The sequence below is a fragment of the Hirundo rustica genome, chromosome 6, assembly GCF_015227805.2.
Source record: "Hirundo rustica isolate bHirRus1 chromosome 6, bHirRus1.pri.v3, whole genome shotgun sequence".
Lineage (NCBI taxonomy): Eukaryota > Metazoa > Chordata > Aves > Passeriformes > Hirundinidae > Hirundo > Hirundo rustica.
The window spans coordinates 27,515,097-27,532,397 of record NC_053455.1 but is presented as its reverse complement, the minus strand read 5'-3'; the positions used below and the strand labels follow the sequence as shown (position 1 = coordinate 27,532,397).

General features: G+C 35.3%; 1 protein-coding gene across 5 annotated transcripts in view; it reads right to left on the bottom strand.

The window, feature by feature from the left end:
* Positions 1-160: 160 nt before the first annotated feature.
* Positions 161-17,301, bottom strand: part of STRN3 (striatin 3) — a 62,251-nt gene continuing 45,110 nt past the window's right edge. For all 5 annotated transcript variants that reach the window (XM_040065980.2, XM_040065983.2, XM_040065982.2 and 2 more), the window contains 9 exons: positions 16,463-16,596; positions 11,074-11,249; positions 10,897-10,944; positions 9,095-9,216; positions 7,891-8,058; positions 7,500-7,640; positions 5,496-5,603; positions 3,170-3,256; positions 161-3,042 (listed from right to left, as the gene is read on the bottom strand). In XM_040065980.2, coding sequence (XP_039921914.1) covers positions 2,873-3,042; positions 3,170-3,256; positions 5,496-5,603; positions 7,500-7,640; positions 7,891-8,058; positions 9,095-9,216; positions 10,897-10,944; positions 11,074-11,249; positions 16,463-16,596 — 1,154 coding nt within the window. In that variant the 3' untranslated portion in view covers positions 161-2,872. The remainder of the gene's footprint in view (positions 3,043-3,169; positions 3,257-5,495; positions 5,604-7,499; positions 7,641-7,890; positions 8,059-9,094; positions 9,217-10,896; positions 10,945-11,073; positions 11,250-16,462; positions 16,597-17,301) is intronic.

Sequence of the window (17,301 nt, the reverse complement as noted above, 5' to 3'; positions counted from 1 at the left end):
TCTCATCACGTTATACCCCACAACAAATAAACTAAGTCGTACTAGAAATTATTGGTAATATTCAATAAACAATGCCTCACTACAGCATTTGATCCACTATGCATTAGTGAACTAAGATGATCGTTAAGATTTCAATTAAGGAAAATAAGCAAATTTTTGGTTTTATCATTTCAATTTTAATACAATTAAAAAAAAGGTAAATGTTATGCATGGTAATGTTTATTAAACAATCACATTTTACTTTAGCATTAAAATGTAGCAGTCTGGAAAAGCTGCCAGAAACAATGTTTGGCTTCAGAAAAGGCAATTATGAAATTACTTCCAATAAAATTCAAATACTCTCTTGTCTGTTGATTAGTTGAATGCTTTAGACTGAAAAGAACAAAAAGTGCAAATCAGCTGAATGTTACTTTCAAAAGTAAAGTCTTAGTGTCCTACAAGCAATTACTGGAAGGCCTCACCCAATCTTCATGATAAAGGACAAAATTCTCCAATTCCTACACAATTATAATTTACCGTAACATTTCAAGCAATGCAACATTATTACTAAAACAAAATTAATTCCAAAATATAACTGCAGTATTCTGCCTACCATGAGCACCTCTCTCCTTTTTTTTTAAGTTCTAATTTGCTTGACATGAGATGGCATGAAATACAGTCTTACCGGAAAACTGGAAACTTACATGGAACAATGCAGTCAAACCACTTATAGGAACATGTTCTAGCTTTAGTTAACTTACACCTAAACATAATACTTTAAATGAAAATATTCATCTTGTCATATTCTGTTTCTGCTGACACACTTTGAGCAAAGTGACACACCACAGAATAGGTAAATGTTGACCTTCGGCTTAGTTTTTGGTGCATCAACTTTATGGGAGGACTTGGAAAGAAAAGGACAAAGGTAAGATATATGGGCAAGTTTTAGGTATTTAGAAGGGTTTTTTTCTTCCTAATTCAATACAACTATTCAGTGGCAGTTTGAAATAAAAAGAGAGTACCTTTCCAGCTCCTAAATCACTTCAGAATCACTTCATATGCAAAGATAATGAAAACCACTGAGATTATCATCTTAAAAGGGCTGTAAGACTACACGAGCAATTTTTGATTTGTTCTTGTAAAAATCTTTTAAAACACCGTGGAAACATGTTCTTATATGTGGGTACTACTGCTTGAAACTGAACAGTTGCTCAACATCCAGACAACTATTACAATCTTGCAAAAGCAAAGCAGCTTATAAGCGTAATAAACAAATGGTCATTTTGCTAAAAATGAGACCTAATTTAGTAATTTGTAGAATGACTCTTTCAAAACTGTGCAACACAAAATAATGTAGCCAACAGTAACATACAGGTACACCATTTAATATTTATTATATGCATTTTATATACATTATTTTTCAACAGCTGTACTTTTGCTATGTGGTACAATCTTAAAAATTTGCTGATTCATAGTTTGTAAAACAGAAACCTTACAAAACTCATCAAAACTCGCAAACTGATCAGAAAAGTTTCGTGGAAGACTAGAAAAAATACTTTTTTGTATTAATCATGCATTACACAAACAAAATTTTTAGTTACACCATAAACTGAAGCACGTCTGAAAAATAAAATAAAAGCAGGGAATAACTAGTTGAAACACAGCAGATTTATGAATCTTGAATTCACTACTTTTGTATTCTATTTGAAATGCAAATAAAAATAGTTTTCACTCCAAAGGTTCTGAAACAAGATTGTTTTTTTGGAATCAACTCCACTCCAGGTACTTAACCAGAGGAAAAAGAATTTCTTGGTTTGCAACTTGAGAATTATCAAATGTCCCATTTTCTCATCTATTTTAGACTGCTCGAAGAGTGCCATAACAGATATACAGGGCCCTTTAACACACTACATAAAAGGATATAAAGACCAACAAAAAGTGAAATAAATAACAATAGGCCATTAGCAAGATGGGTAATCCTTGATAAATAAACTCGTAAATACAGTAAGATGTACAAAATATCACATAGTGATAGGATGCCAAGATTAATTTTTTTTAAGAGTTCATTCGGGGTGTTAACCCCTCTGTGTTTCATTTGAACACATTTTACAGTCCTTTATTTATGAAGACAGTTATGCGATGATGATGAATTAGCATCCTTAAGCAAGGACTTAGCTGAGCTGTATTAGGCAAAAGAAGGGAAGATTGTGGTTACACGGCAGCGGGTCAGTGAGATCTCTGTGTTTTAGGGTTCTATAATGCAGAAAAACATTATCAATACAATCTTGAGCACTGTTGTGACAGGCTAAATATATAAAAAGACTTATAAAAACTAGAATTTTATCCAAACATTTTGTGCAACTAATGCTAAAATATTTTAAGTTAAATTTCCTTTTCTTTAAAGCAAAATAAAAGTTTAAAAGGGGAATCTGTGGCATTCAACTGATAAACAGAAGATTACTAAGAGATGAAAAGAAAGCTACTCTTGGAGCTCACTTCCCCCCACAAGAGCACCACATTCCTAACCCTAAGGCAGCACACAGAGTCCAAAATAAAAGTCTTTTTGTAAGATCAGACTCCACGTTTGCTTAAAGACACCTAAAGAACAGACATACGCTCAGTTCATATCCAGTCAAGGCTACAAATACTGGTTTTCTTTTTTGTATTTGTCCCCACCCCCCCGAATACAGTAATTACAGTTAAATGAATGAGCCTGACATTGTTCAGGATGTGGTGACTTCTCACCAACTTCCACCTGCCCCACGTAAGAGCCTTCACCCAGGCAGATCAGATGTAGTGTCTTACTGGTAACCTTATAATTGATGGCAGTGACGCATTCCCTCTTTTTTGTCCAAACAGACCTGCTGTTATGATGCAGGTTTGTTCTGCTATGTCACACGAATACTTTGGCAAGGGCATCAGCTCCTGCACTGGCAATATATGCTTTTGATGGATGAAATGCTACATCGTAAATTGATTCATCCAGCTTTTTCCTATGAGCTGTTATTTCTTGCACACATGTCTTGCTGTCCAAATTCCACAACCTAATGGAACAATCATGGCCTGTTTAGGAAAGAAAGAAAGAAAGGAAAAAGACAAAAAGACAATGGTTATATTTGTCAGAAATTCAGTGCATCATAAATGCACAGTTTATACTGAATTTATATAGAGTATGAAAAAAACCCCTTACTTCCAGACATTAAATAGATTCCATTAGGATCTACAGCTAGATTTGTGACAGCATCCAAGTGAGCAACCATAGAATGGATCATTTTACCTAAAAGAAAAATAAACAGTGAATTTCCTGTGAAGTACTGTTTATTTAAAAAAAATCAACTCATTCCCCTTAAATGCAATATAAGATAACATGTTTATTTAGATTCCAGTAATATTTGAATGGTTCTATTCCATTAGAAATTATGAAGTTTCAACTGCAGACTCTTGTATAAACATAAGGTCAAATGACACAACTCTCAAAAAGGTATTCCCATCATAAGCAATCTTTTTATCCACTTGGTATCTCTACTGGCAGCAACAACAATGAAGACCTAAAATGACTGGGTGAGAACCTCTGTCTCTTAAATGTCCTGATTACTGCCCCAGTAGGGGAGTGTTGAAGTTTTACATAAAAGGAGACTTACTGAGCCAATATCAATGGCCCATCAACCCCTGTCATTGCTAGGAGAGAAAAATAAGGCAGCTATAGGTGATACTTGCCCAAAATACTCCTCAGCTTCTGTCACAAACCAGAACAGTTAACTCTGCATTTAACTACTATCAATGCATTTCTTTACATTGACCTCTGTTCCTGGACTTTTAATAACACTTTTTTAGCACATCATCATGCTTTTGGGAAGGAGTTCCAGAGTGTTTAATTGCACAGAAGAACCACTGCCTCTCTCTTGTTTCGAGCCTGTCACCTGTTGGGGATTAGCAACTCAGCCTCCGTTCATGTGTTGAAAAAAAGAGCAACTAAATCCCTATAAGACCATGACCAACATGAACAAAGTGTATCAGCATTGTTCATGTCTCTGTCTTCCTGAAGAATCTCAGCCTATTCAGTTTCCAAGATTCTTCCTGAAGAAGCTAAAAGCTACTAAAGATCTTTGATCATCTTTCTAACCATTCTCTGAAACACTAATTTGGCTACATCCCTTTTGAGATAAGGGAGACTTCATTCTAAGTATTCATACAAAGGTATTAAAAATGCTTTCTTTTGCTTTTTATTCCTTTCCCTCCTTCTAACATGCATTTTGCTATTCTGCTAAGCAACAAACTAGTATTTTCATCCAACCTCTTATCATAACTCCAAGGTTTTACTTTGAGTAAGAACAGTCAGCCCAGTGATTATTATTTTATATTACAATGTTTATTTTTCCTTACATGAATTATTTCACATTTATCCACATGGAATTTAATTTGCCTGCTCTTTATGTCTTTTAAGGTCTCCAGTTCTTCCTCATCAGCCTTCATGTTTAATAACCTAATTAATGAAAGTTATCTGTCAATACACTGTTCCCTGTTCAGGTGACTCACTACGTTAACTATTGCTGACGCCTCCAGACCCGCTGATATTTTATTCCACAAGAAGACCATTTGCTTCTGCCCTCTGTTTTCTGTCTTTGACCCAATTATTTTTTTCCTTGTTCTTTGAAGTAATAAATCTGAATTTCAGCAACATCAACACAATGCATTTAATGACCACAATTCAAATACATATGTTCTGGGCAGGTGCAAAGTGGTAAAAATGTCCAGCTTTTTTACTATAGGAAACAAAAACCCCAGGAACACCATCTACTGGGCCCAAACCAAATACACTTCAAATTGGGGTATTACATGTGCATATTTAAAGTGAGCTTGATTTTTTTTTTGCTTCCAACTTTGATAGGTAATGCAGGAAGCGTCAGGTAATTTCACAAATAGGAAGTTTAAGTTTGTTCTCGCAATTATTGCAATGTGTTTGCCATGACAAGACAGTGCAGTTTTCTCCTACAGCCTTCTTTACCCTCTTCCTTCCAGATGCTTTTCTGTTTTATAAGCCTTATCAACAACTTAAGTATAACACAGGATTTCAATACCACGATGAATTTAGGGTTATTTTTTGCCCTAATAGGTACTAAGTGACCTTTTTTACTACGGAGAGTTGAAAAACATAACTGACACATGCTTAGAGTTAAAAGCATGGAAATTATGAAAGAAGGAACAAAGCAGACATACTCTATAATTTGGAGCTTTCCTTATTTAAAGACCACTTTCTTGTCCCTCACAAGTATCTCTGCTTGTTTTGAGAGTGTTTTCTGACTTCTGAAGTCTCAATTGCAACAGTGAAGGTATTTCACAGAGATGGTAGTGAAAAGATTTAATCTTACCGATACCAAAAGTTCTGTTTTGTGTGAGACTACATCATTAGTAAGTTTTCTACAAATGGATTCTTCCTATGTCATCCAGATTTCTTTAAACATATTCATATGTACAAATTAGACACACTCATATGTACAAATTCTCTTTATCCTTACCCGTTTTGTTGTCAAAAAATTTGATGTGTCTATCTTCATGTGCTGTAATAGTTACAGGAAGTGTGGGATGACTTACTACCTTGTTAATATGATTATTTGATTGCACACCTGAAAATAAAATAAAAGAATACTCGTCAGCCCTAAAGGAAATGTTAAACATTAAAGTTAAACGGTATTTTAGCATTACACTTTAGATTACCATATTATTTAATATTATGTAAGTAATATATTAGGACCAACAGACCTCCTAAGAAATAAAGCTTCCTGCTTTAAGGATGGAGCAAAGTGAGGCAGACCCTAACCAAAGTACTGTAAGGTTAAAGCTTGCAAGTAGTTTACACCCATGAAAGATTCTTGAGAGATAAAACCCAGCAAATACTGCAGGGCAGCACTAGCCAAGTAGAAACAAACTGTAGCATGAGCAATGTATGATTAGCACATAGCTCATAACGCCTCACATCAAAAAATATTTCATTTTGGGGTGGAAAAAAAAACCAAAAGACAAGCACAGAGTGGTTTGGATTGGAAGGGACACCTTCTACTAGACCAGAGAATCCAAGTAACTGAAGTTACTAACCCTCTAACCCTCCCAGATTCTGTCAGATATATTTGTGCCTTCAACTTAAACAATGAATGGTTTAAAATCTCTTTAGAAGTCAACAGGATACTCTTTTAAAAAACTCTTTCTTATCTTGGTATCTTAATTTCTTTGCTTAATTTTTCTTGATTCCATTTAAAAGTATCTCTTCAAACTAGGCTTTGCAGAAGATATCTATAAGATAGCTTTTACACAGTTTTGTAACCTGTGTTGAAGTCTGTAAGTTTAATTATTAAGTAAACTACAGAACTTAGAGGGGAGAGGCAGATTCTCCCCTTGCATTATCCTTTTAGATCACCTTTTATAGAAAGGAATGAGCAGAAACTGGAGGTTTTCCTTACAAAACACTTTAGGAGCTTCCCAAAAAGAAGTTTCCTCTATATAGAGTTTCATCAAATACATGCAATTAATTCTTGATGATCTACCTCTCTGTAATACTATATGCAGCAACAGAATTTCTAAAAAGTTCCACTAGAAAGCGTGTTTAATCCCAACCTGGGCAGAACTCTACAATGAACTAAAAATTCAGTTTAATTCTCCTATTATTCACCTACTTGTCTTAATATCCTCCATGACAAGCCTATATAATGAAAACTGTGGTTTCATACACAAATCAGACAACTCAATCTTAGGAAATCTTAGAGAATAGTAACTGCTGCTTTCACTACCTCCAACTACTTTCAAATCCTGCTTAAAAGAGTAATAAAATGGATTGGATGAAAGGGACCTTTAACATCATTTAGTTCCCATCGCCCCTGCCACAGGCAGGACCATCCACTAAACCAGATTGTTTAAAGCCACATTCAACCTGGCCTAAAACACTTCCCAGGGAGGGAGTATCCCAGTTTTCTCTGAGCAACCTATGCCAGTGTCTCACCACTCCCACAGTAAAGAACTTCTTCCTAATATCTAAACTCTTAATACCTAAACCTACTCTCTTTCAGTCTGAAGCCATTCCCCCTTGTCTTGTCACCACACGCCCTTGTACAAACAAGTTCGTCTCCACGTTCCATGCAGGCTCCTTTAGGTACTGGAAGATCACAGTAATATCTCCCAAGAACCTCTCTAGGCTGAGACTTCCCCAACCCTTTCAGCCTGTCTTCACAGGAGAGGTGCCCCAGCTCTGGGATCATTTTCATGGCCTTGCTCTGGACTCAGTCCAACAGGTCTGTGTCCTTCTTATCCTGGGGCCCCAGACATGGATGCAGCACTCCAGGCAGGGTCTCAGAAGAGCAGAACAGAGGGGTAAAAACACCTTTCTGTAGTGTTTGTTCCAAGCATCTTCAAGCATGTAACCATCTTTCAAACTGAATGATGCAGTAGAGGAGTAAAACATTTATTTACTACACCATACAAACAGGTACCTCATTCAAGATGGGTATTTATTACAGAAGAGCTCTACTTACCGGATTCTACTTGTGATGAAAACATTACCACCGACTGGGATGTTTCTAAATCATAGATGACTGTGCTGCCAGTGTTAAAAGATGCCACCATATGAGCAGGGTCACAACCTATAAAGTCGACTGATGTGGGTATTCCATGCTCTAGAAAGAGCAAAAACTATCTTTAGAAAGAATTAAACACTTTCAAAGTTCCTGACAGTTTAAACATTTAAGGTCTTAGTTAAAGAAGATAATTGCTCTTTTCTTTAAAGTAATGCTACAGCACCATGATTATTTTATTACAAATTATTCTTTTAGCTATGTTACCTAGTTTGGATAAATGGAGATAATGAGCCTGGATGCATCATCAGCTACCTCATAACAGACTGTCAAAACCACTGCAGAAAGTTACCTTTCTCTCCATTGTAAGTGCAAATACAGGGATTTTTTTCAGGTGGGTTCCATAACCTAATAGTGCCATCTGCTGAACAAGAGAGTAAGTGATTCTTTACACCACTGTAAGCAAGACCCCAGACTGCATCTGTGTGAGCAATTAATGTGCCAGCTAGAACGTTTGGCTCTGGAAAAAAAAAGTTCAGAAAAGAAACCTTTTTAGTGAAGAAGCATTAAATATTTCTTGTACCTCAACATAAATTAAATTCCACATAAACCAGATGTATGTCCCCCTGCCCTTCCTGTTTAAGCAACAGCTAAAATATTACACAAGTCATTTTGCACAACACTGCCATCTTTCTCAAGAAAACCAAACAAACAGGAAGACAAACAAACAAAAAAGCCTACCTAACCAAACCAGCCAATGAAAAAAAAACCCCTTAAACAACTATGTCCCCTCTTCCAGAATTATACTCTCTTGTTACTACCTCATCTCTTATTTCTTCCTTCCAAATTCAATATCTTAAAGAAGCTTGATCATAGCCCTTCCTTTGTACAAGGTGCAGAAAATCAGCTTTCCACTTAAACACTAGATGTTACTTAATACGGTTTTTACTCAGCATACTCTGCTGACACATAGATATGGTCCAAAACTCTCAAGCACACCAATAATTAAAAGAGGACTAATTTTTTCCTGTGGAGCTGGGAATCTCATTTTCATCTCCCTGATACTTCATAGTTGCTTTTTATAGAGGGTTTTAAAATCTATGCAGAGTTTTCCAAGCAGTTATCATTAAAGATATCTGAAGTTAGGGACCTGAGATGCAAGTCAGAAACATGGGACATAGAATCTGAGCACACTTATCTCAGTTTTCAGTTTTCTGGCAAATTTCCATCAGAAGAAATAAATAATCATTAAGAAGTTATAATTCTGGTTCAAATTTTTTTGCTTCTCAAAAATATGTTATGATTTTTTTTCTTTACCGCATACATCTCAGGAATTGCTAAGTCTCCCTATTACTGTTCTACACAAAGTACATCACCAGTGCAAGCAGGAACAAATAACTGATGTTTGCCACACATAAGCAGTTGGAAACACACAGCGTAGCTGACAAATGGCAGTAATATTTCACAAAAGCTCTAAAAACCAGATTAACGTCAAGTGGAAAAAATAATGTTCAAGACGATGGTCAGAAGCTGTTTATCTTTTAAAAGGTACTTACCATAGGTATCATATGGATCCACACTAGGGCTAGGCATGTTCCACCACTGGATGGTTGCATCAATACCACCACTGAAACACTGTTCTCCATTGGAACTAATTGCCAGTGACAGTACAGGTCCACTATTGAGACAGAGAGAAAAAAGCTGATTGGTAACTGCCTAGAGAAGGGAAAACTTGGCTATTTTCAAAAAAAAAAAAAAAACCAAACCACCATTTTTAAGCATCAACAAGTGATACCAACCTCTATTAAAATAATCATAAGTAATTAACTAAAACTATGCAAACTGAAGCAATTCAAAGTGTGTTTCTCAGAAGCAGCAGTAACTAAAACCTACAAACGTTGATACAGTGCGTCAATGCCAACCTAACAGTGAGCTGTGCAGAGAGAGGTGGCTGTAATTCTCCTCTCTGGCAACTATTTTCTCATCCTACTTTTAGAACCAGATAGTAACCTATGCCCCAGGAAACTGGCTCAGAGGAATGGTCCTAAAAACTGTACCTTTTGGCCAAAGTTAGACTCCTGCTGGTTTCACCTCTTCAGCCTGCTTGCTGTGATATCTGACAAGCACAAGTTGTAGCCCAAAGGAAAAAAACAAGTCTACTACTTTGAACAGACTACTACCACCAGAGATTTAACTGTACTGTAAAACCATATCCCTAAAATTAGGTGTCTGGGTGATTTGATGGCCATGCTCATGATATAAATGAGTACAGCTAAACAAACTATAACTACATATTTGAAGAGGTTGAAAAGGAAGACTACTGGCTGAATCCACCCATACATTTGGTAAAGCAAAGAATAAGGATGGGCAGAAAGGTAATGTTGCTCAATAACTGCCTGAGGGAAAAAATAGTAAAATTATTTTGTTTCATCACAGTAGAAGTCACAGGATGGGGATAAGTTCCCTACCAGAATTTCCCCAACCCTGACCTTTTTGTATTCACTAACAAACACACAAGTAACAGCTTAAATTTGGACAGAGATCTGGAAAATTCAATTGGTCAGTGACCCTCTATATCACTCACAAATACTTGTATTACATGAGGACAAAGTGGTAACCCAATCCTGGAGAAGAGTGTTTTATGCCTTAGGTAATAAATGAGAAAGCAAGACATTATGTTCCACCATGGGGTGTAAGGGAAAGAGAGGGTAATAAGAGCATGTGTAAATGTCCTAATATAAACTATGAATTCATTTTCTTTTTTGCTGTTTTTGAGGCCAGTACAAGAAGTGCCACTCACTTCCATGCTTATCAAAGAACCCCCTTAAAGCTCACCTGCTAACTGGGCTGGAGAGTGGATCTTTACTTATATAGCTAAGTACTACTCTGGCTATCAACTGTGTGTTTTTATCTTGCCTTCTTATTGAAAGAAAGCAGAATTCAAAATTACCAAGTGAAACTAAGGCAGTAATAAAGCAGTTAACATAAGCTGAAAAATCATTAAGACTCAGACCTGTATCTGAAGCGACTAGCCAAGACTAGCCTCTACCTTACTCATCCTTTCCACATACTACATATCAAATCCACCTAATCCAATGTCTTAGGTGATTTCATTATCATCGTCTATAATCTCTCATTTCCACTGCAACTAATCAGATTTGCCACTTTCTTGTTCTTGTGTCATCATGGACTCTGCAATTCATGACAGGGACTTGGTATTAAGCTGCTTTACAAAATACAATATGCCTTGTCTAAACAATGCAAAAATACTGTAATTTGAGGCTTTTACACACAAGTTTTTTATCAACACATGAGATAACAATATATTTATCAGCCATGAATAATGTCAAACACTCACATGTGGGCCCTAAACGTGTAGATGGGTTCTACATCTAAAGAGGCACTCCTGAAAGAAAAAGAAGAGTTATTGTACCACATGAAATCTCTACTGAAAAACTCTGACAATATAAGAGTTTAATCAATTTCAAAGGCATTTAAAACACAACGGATGTTTCATAAAAACCCATATACTTGCTTTTTGGCAGGAACTGTTTTCTGCAAATTCCAAAGTTTTAGAGTATGGTCCTCAGAGGCTGTAACCAGCACAGGCTCTACAGGATGAAAAGCTAATGCTCGCACTCCATCAAAATGACTGCGTAGCGTGTACTTAGGGTTCCATGTCTTTCGGAAGGCATCTTTATTAGCTGGCAACTTAAAAGAGAAAAGGAAAGGAGTAATTTTATCTTGGGATTTTAAAATACGTATTTTATATATATCCCCTCCTATTTTTAGCCTATGCTTGATTGAGCTAATATATATTCAACCTTAAGTTTGCATTTATCTACTGATTTACCTATACATCTACACAACCCCATCTGGCCAGCTAAACTGTCTGCAAATTTTTCTATTGTAACAGTTTCCTTTGACCCAGGCTGGAATGATATATAACGTTAAACACACGGAAAAAAAGACTTGATTTTCAAAACCGATTTAAATGTGCAATGACACTAATTCTTCTTCCTTGCAGAAAGAGAAATGTTTCATTGTGTGTCATGTTGTCTGCACCCCAGAAAGAGATTATAGCCATCAAAAGCTCATTATTACTTAAACACAATAAAAATGAACTTGAAGTGCTTGGTGAGTGATCTTCCTCAGATGAGTAACTTGACTGAGATTGACAAGAAACATACATAGTTCTTGAATACTTCTACAGGTACACAGAAACAGCTAATCAAAATTTCAATACATATTTGTCATGATTTTAAACATAACATTACACACATTTTTTTAAATCTTTAATGAGTTTAAAATATATTTGTGAGACCAATATCTGCTTTGTGAAGCAATATATGCAAACTATACATTTATATGCCATGAACATCCAATTCATACTCTTAACCTATACTGTTAAGCTAAAATACAGTAATTACAGCTGCTTAATATTAAGTATAGATAGCTCAGAAAAGTTACCATAAAAATCCAAGCACTTCTAGTGATTGCAAGAAACTAATTCACAACTTTGAATACTATTTATATTTATTCAGCAAGCAGACCCTTAAAAGAATACATCCCTAAGCCTCCATCATAAAGAAGTAACATGGGTTTATCTGAGTACTTCTCTCTTCCCCTAAAAGCAGTTTAGAAAACTGACTTGAATTAAATGAACAAAATGAGCAAACTAAGAATGAATGGAAACTAATTTGTCTTACATACTGTCTATTCAGTATGTAATTGTTAAAGTATGTTTTTCAACTGTAGGCCAGAATAGCTTGACATCTCAAACTAATTTCAGCAACACTAATAAGAAATTAAAATCTCCCATGGCTAATCAAATCTTACTACCATTTATCTGTCAGGACTGAAAATAATCAGTTAATAGTGTAACTGTACTGTAGTAAGTATTTTTGGACGAAGACTATAACCTGGATTGAATTTTCACTACTCACTCAAACCAAATTCAGTTCTATCCAAAAAAGCAAAGAGGTCAGACAATAAAATTTACTGATCTGAGTTACAGATGTGCACAGTTGCTTTTCCATTGTATTCCTGTAAATTTCTGACCTAAGTGCAAACTTTACCTAATTTAATTCCACTCAAGTCACAGAAACTTCTTATTCCAGATATGTAACCTGAATTTTTATGGTTTTCAAAATACCAACCAAGAAATACATATAATAACAAAGCATTTTGTTTGCCATCTTCCTACTTCAGAGTACACTGAATACTGCAATATTTTTACTGAGATTTAAGTTATTTAGCACTACACAAGCTTCATTAAAAAAAAAATCTTCTGTTTCAGGAATCAGAGCCAAGTGGAATTCTGGAGCTCTGCATTAAACATAATTTGGACCAAACTGCTGATTTATTTTCCTCCCCAAATGGCTAAGAGAAGGGGGCAAAAAAGTAAGGTATTTTCCTAGCAAATAGTTCCTTGATATTTTAAATCCTCATTATGTAATGTATTCACCCACCTAGCTAATTTATGTTGCCTCGTGTATTTGCATTGATCTGGGGCTTCGAGAAATTAAAGCCAAAAACTTGAAATAGCAATCCTTAACTTTTAGCTGATTTTATCATTAAATCCCTCTTCTTTAATACAATGATCTGTCCCACATTATGCAGAAGATCTTCATTTTTTTGGGCACAACGTGCATCCACACAACAATAGTATCTATTACATTTGTGACGAAAAGTCATTCGAGAAAATCAGAACTGGATACAGTGATCCTTATTTTTCAAAACATGGAAAGAGCTGATTCTATCTCTCTTTTTCTTTCTTCTTAAAAGGATTGTTGCAACAGTAATTTTGTTTTCAGCAGTACAGAGAAATCTGCTAAAATCTGCTATAGAATTTACACAAGTTATGAAAAGCATTTCCTATTTTAAGTATAGCTTTGAAGTTTTAATTTTTTTAAAACAGACCGGAAAATCTTGGTTCTTTTAGAAGACACCACAAACACTTTACTAGAAATCTAGTTATATAAAAACCAGTTTTTAAAAATTATTTTCCCTATTTATGTTTCTAATGGATCTTGATATCCTTACTGCAGGAGTAACAGCTAATACATCTTTAAAGAGGTCCTTGCAATCTCTAAGAAAAAAAGCTAACCCATAATGTATTTCCAAAAAACCCAACTCCACCTCAGAAAAACACAGTCAAGGACTTGGAAAAGAGATCTGATGATTACAAAGGATAAGTGTGAGATTATTTCACAAAATGGGTCAGAGGAATAATGGAAGAATAGTGAAATGTGACAGTGTGTATCATTGTTCAAAAGTGTGACATCTCCAAAGCCTCTCAAAACATAAGGCATAGATGGACACTGCCCCACGGAGCCTGGGTGCTCTACTCTAGGTGTGTATTTATACACACTGGCAAGACAATCAAAGTCATGAGAAGACAGACCATGGAACCATAAAATGTCACAAGCAGCTCTTCCCTTTTTCCATGGACTTTAGTGGACTTTACTAAAACCAAGAAGGATCAAACAACCCATTCATTCTGCCTTGAAAGCACAGGAAAACCAGACTGAAACTACACCTGAGCTAAAAAAACCAAAAAACAACTCCCTCACAACAAAACAATAAGGCACCAGGGAATGATGATCTTTTCCTTGCCCCTGCAGTCAATAGAATCCTAACACATAGTAAGCAGACATGCATTTCCCTATCTCAAGTACTCCCCAACAGCAAACAAAAATTTTAGAAAACAATAATTAGTAACTGCAGTCAGTGTCTTTTTATGTTCTAATGTTACTTTTTTCTTGTTAAAGTTGTAACTTATTGGAGATTGCCAAGTTTACAGGCTCTGATAAAGGAAAGCTTTCCATTTTTCAATCAGTCCTACTTCAGAAAAACACCATTGTCTGCTAGTATGGAATTCAAAAATATACAAACGGGAGCATTTGATTTGGCAACATTACTCCCTCAGTGAACAAATAAGTGCATGCACTGAGGTCAACATAAGTAACTAGATAATATGAAAGGCATTACTTGAGATGACTGTACTCTTTTAACTGTTGATTAGTCTTGGAATTTAATCAAACATACAGAATTTTTTTGAGTTATAGCTGAAATTGCTAAGATTTGTACTCAATCGCCATCCTGTATGCATATCCTCTCCTTTTCAAAACACAACACTCATCAAGGAGTGATATATGAAAGCTAGTGGTAGCTTTATTTATTCATGTACTCTAATGGCTCACAAAAGCTATTTGAAGAGCATAGACCTATTGGGAGCAAATGCATTAAGTGTTCTGGTTTGAGGTTTTGTCATTGTTGTTGTTTTACTTACACATTAACTTAGCATAACACCTCCTTGTCTGGAGATATACTGGAAAAGGAAGGAGGTGACTTCAGCTTACAAGGGCATTAGACTACCATGCACTACAAGTACTGTACTAAAGGTATGAGACATGGTCTTACTGTGCTGCAAATCCATAGCTACAAGGAACAACTTCAGAAATGAAAACTATCACAGGCTATTTAACCTAAAGAAACATTGTGATAAAACTAATAGCATCTGAATTTCAGTCTCTTCAAAGTCATGACAGGACAGTGTAGGCTTAAATATAAAAAAAACTTGTTGCCATCTGCATTATTTTATATTTTGCTTTTTCTGACACATGAAGTCAGAAACCACTGTTCATTTTTCAGCTACGCTTTAAAAGGAAGAAAATATTCTAAGAGTACTGGGAAATGAGAACTGGACAAGGACCAGAGAAACCAACTGACAATGATGGTCAATCTCAACTCATTTTCGGTGAATGATCTAGTAAGTAAATAAAACTCTACTTCTATCTTTTGTCTCCTGTATAAACCAGATATTAGAACATGAAATACCCTCTTCCCACTAACCTCTCAAACCAAGCTGAAATTAAAAAGCTTCTAATAAAGGTTTTCAGTGAGAAATTTTGAAAATTCAACTACATTGAAAAAGATCAACTTCATCTACAGGATGATTAACACCTTCCAACCTTCAACAAATATGTGCTTCTACTGCAAACTTCTTATTAGCTCAGGCAGCAATTCATATTTGTGTATTTATCAGCTGTTCTCTGCTTTATGTTTCCCAAGAGCAAAGGTAACCTCTATTCTGTATCACCCTTTGCACCACAAAAAGTTTTGTCACAAATAGCACAGATTCTCATGTAACAGTTTGATTAGTTGGTATTAATTATACTCATTGTAATGCTTTCTGAGTTTAGTCCTGACTTGCCTCAAATATCCCTCCATCTTGGAAAAAGCAAAATGGCTACACACTGCTTTATTAAGAATTTGTCATTCACAAAAGACAGCAATACACCACAAAATTGCAATCTGCAGTTAAGCCAATACAAGACATTTTAAATACAAAACTGCACGCAAAACTTACCTGAACACTTCCCTAACCAGCCATCCAATGTTACCAACTAATGAAAAATTCATTTAACACTATTGGTTCATTTAACACTTAATGAATATGGTCAAAGGAATGTCAGAACACTATGGATTATAATAAAAATACCCCCTAAAAGTTTACATCTGAAATACTACTATATATAGTCTATGCTGTTAACACTACTTACTCATCAAAAGGACAGCAAATAAGTAAGTTAATATCAATATTTGTTTCATGCCATGTCTACTCAACACTCCATTTCAATGTATAACTGTCATTTTGGTCATGTTAAGACATGAATATGTATTTTATGTCATAACACATTCCCTCCCAGCCCCGTGACAAAATCTGAATTAAGTGAGAAAAAACCCAATTCTGGTTACCCAATTTACTTAGCTCATTCACAAGGTGCTCTTTCCTTCCAAGTAACAGCTTTTACTAAAGAAGTGAAGAAGTGCATAAGTAATGTTCAGGGTTGAGGAGAAGGGACCCAACTATTATTGGTTAAACTGTATAAAAAAATTTAAAATAAAATTGCACTTACATCGTAACTATAGTCTGCATCATTTGTTACTGTCAAGTCTGCAAGGTCTCCAAGGCCCAGTACACTTAACAACACATCATCAGAACCCATAATAAATGACTTGCCTCCTCCAGGTGGAAATGTTATTGGCTCAGCTACAAAGAACAAAACAGTTTCTTTAAGTCCCAATAGAGCAATTCAAACTGATGAAAAGCTGCATTATTCATCACTTAACAGCAAAGCAGAGCTTAAAACTGAACTTGTATGTACTACATACAGCCCCAACTAAAAGAAAAAAAAAAAGAGCATGAAAACACACACACATGTGCAAACACACACATACATTATATACACAATTCTTGTATCATGCTTTATCATTTGATTTCAACTTTACAGAGGTTTTGATACTGACAAGTGACTTGACTGACATTACTTTACACTGCAATATCAAATGGACATCCAAGGTCTTCAAATTCTCAGCTGAGTTTTTCATTCACTAGACCATGCTTCCTGCCTTCTATCCACTTGCAATTAAGTCTTTCTCTTTTATACTAGTCAAATATTTCTACTTGTATATTGAAGTATTTTTTAATCACTCAAGAAAATGCTCCTGCAAAGAACTCTTCCACTTTGAGTTTTTTATGACAACTGAAAAAATGAAAACACCTATTATTTATTCATTTCCTCTCAGTTTCTCGACATAATTTTGGATTCTAATTATAAAGTACACTCAATTGATACTCATGTTGTCTAGCTATGCCTTCTTCAGATTAAATTTAACATTCCTATTAATTATCATTTAGAATGAATAAAAGTTATATATAGACATTCACTATGAATTCACATCTGAATAAAAAAGT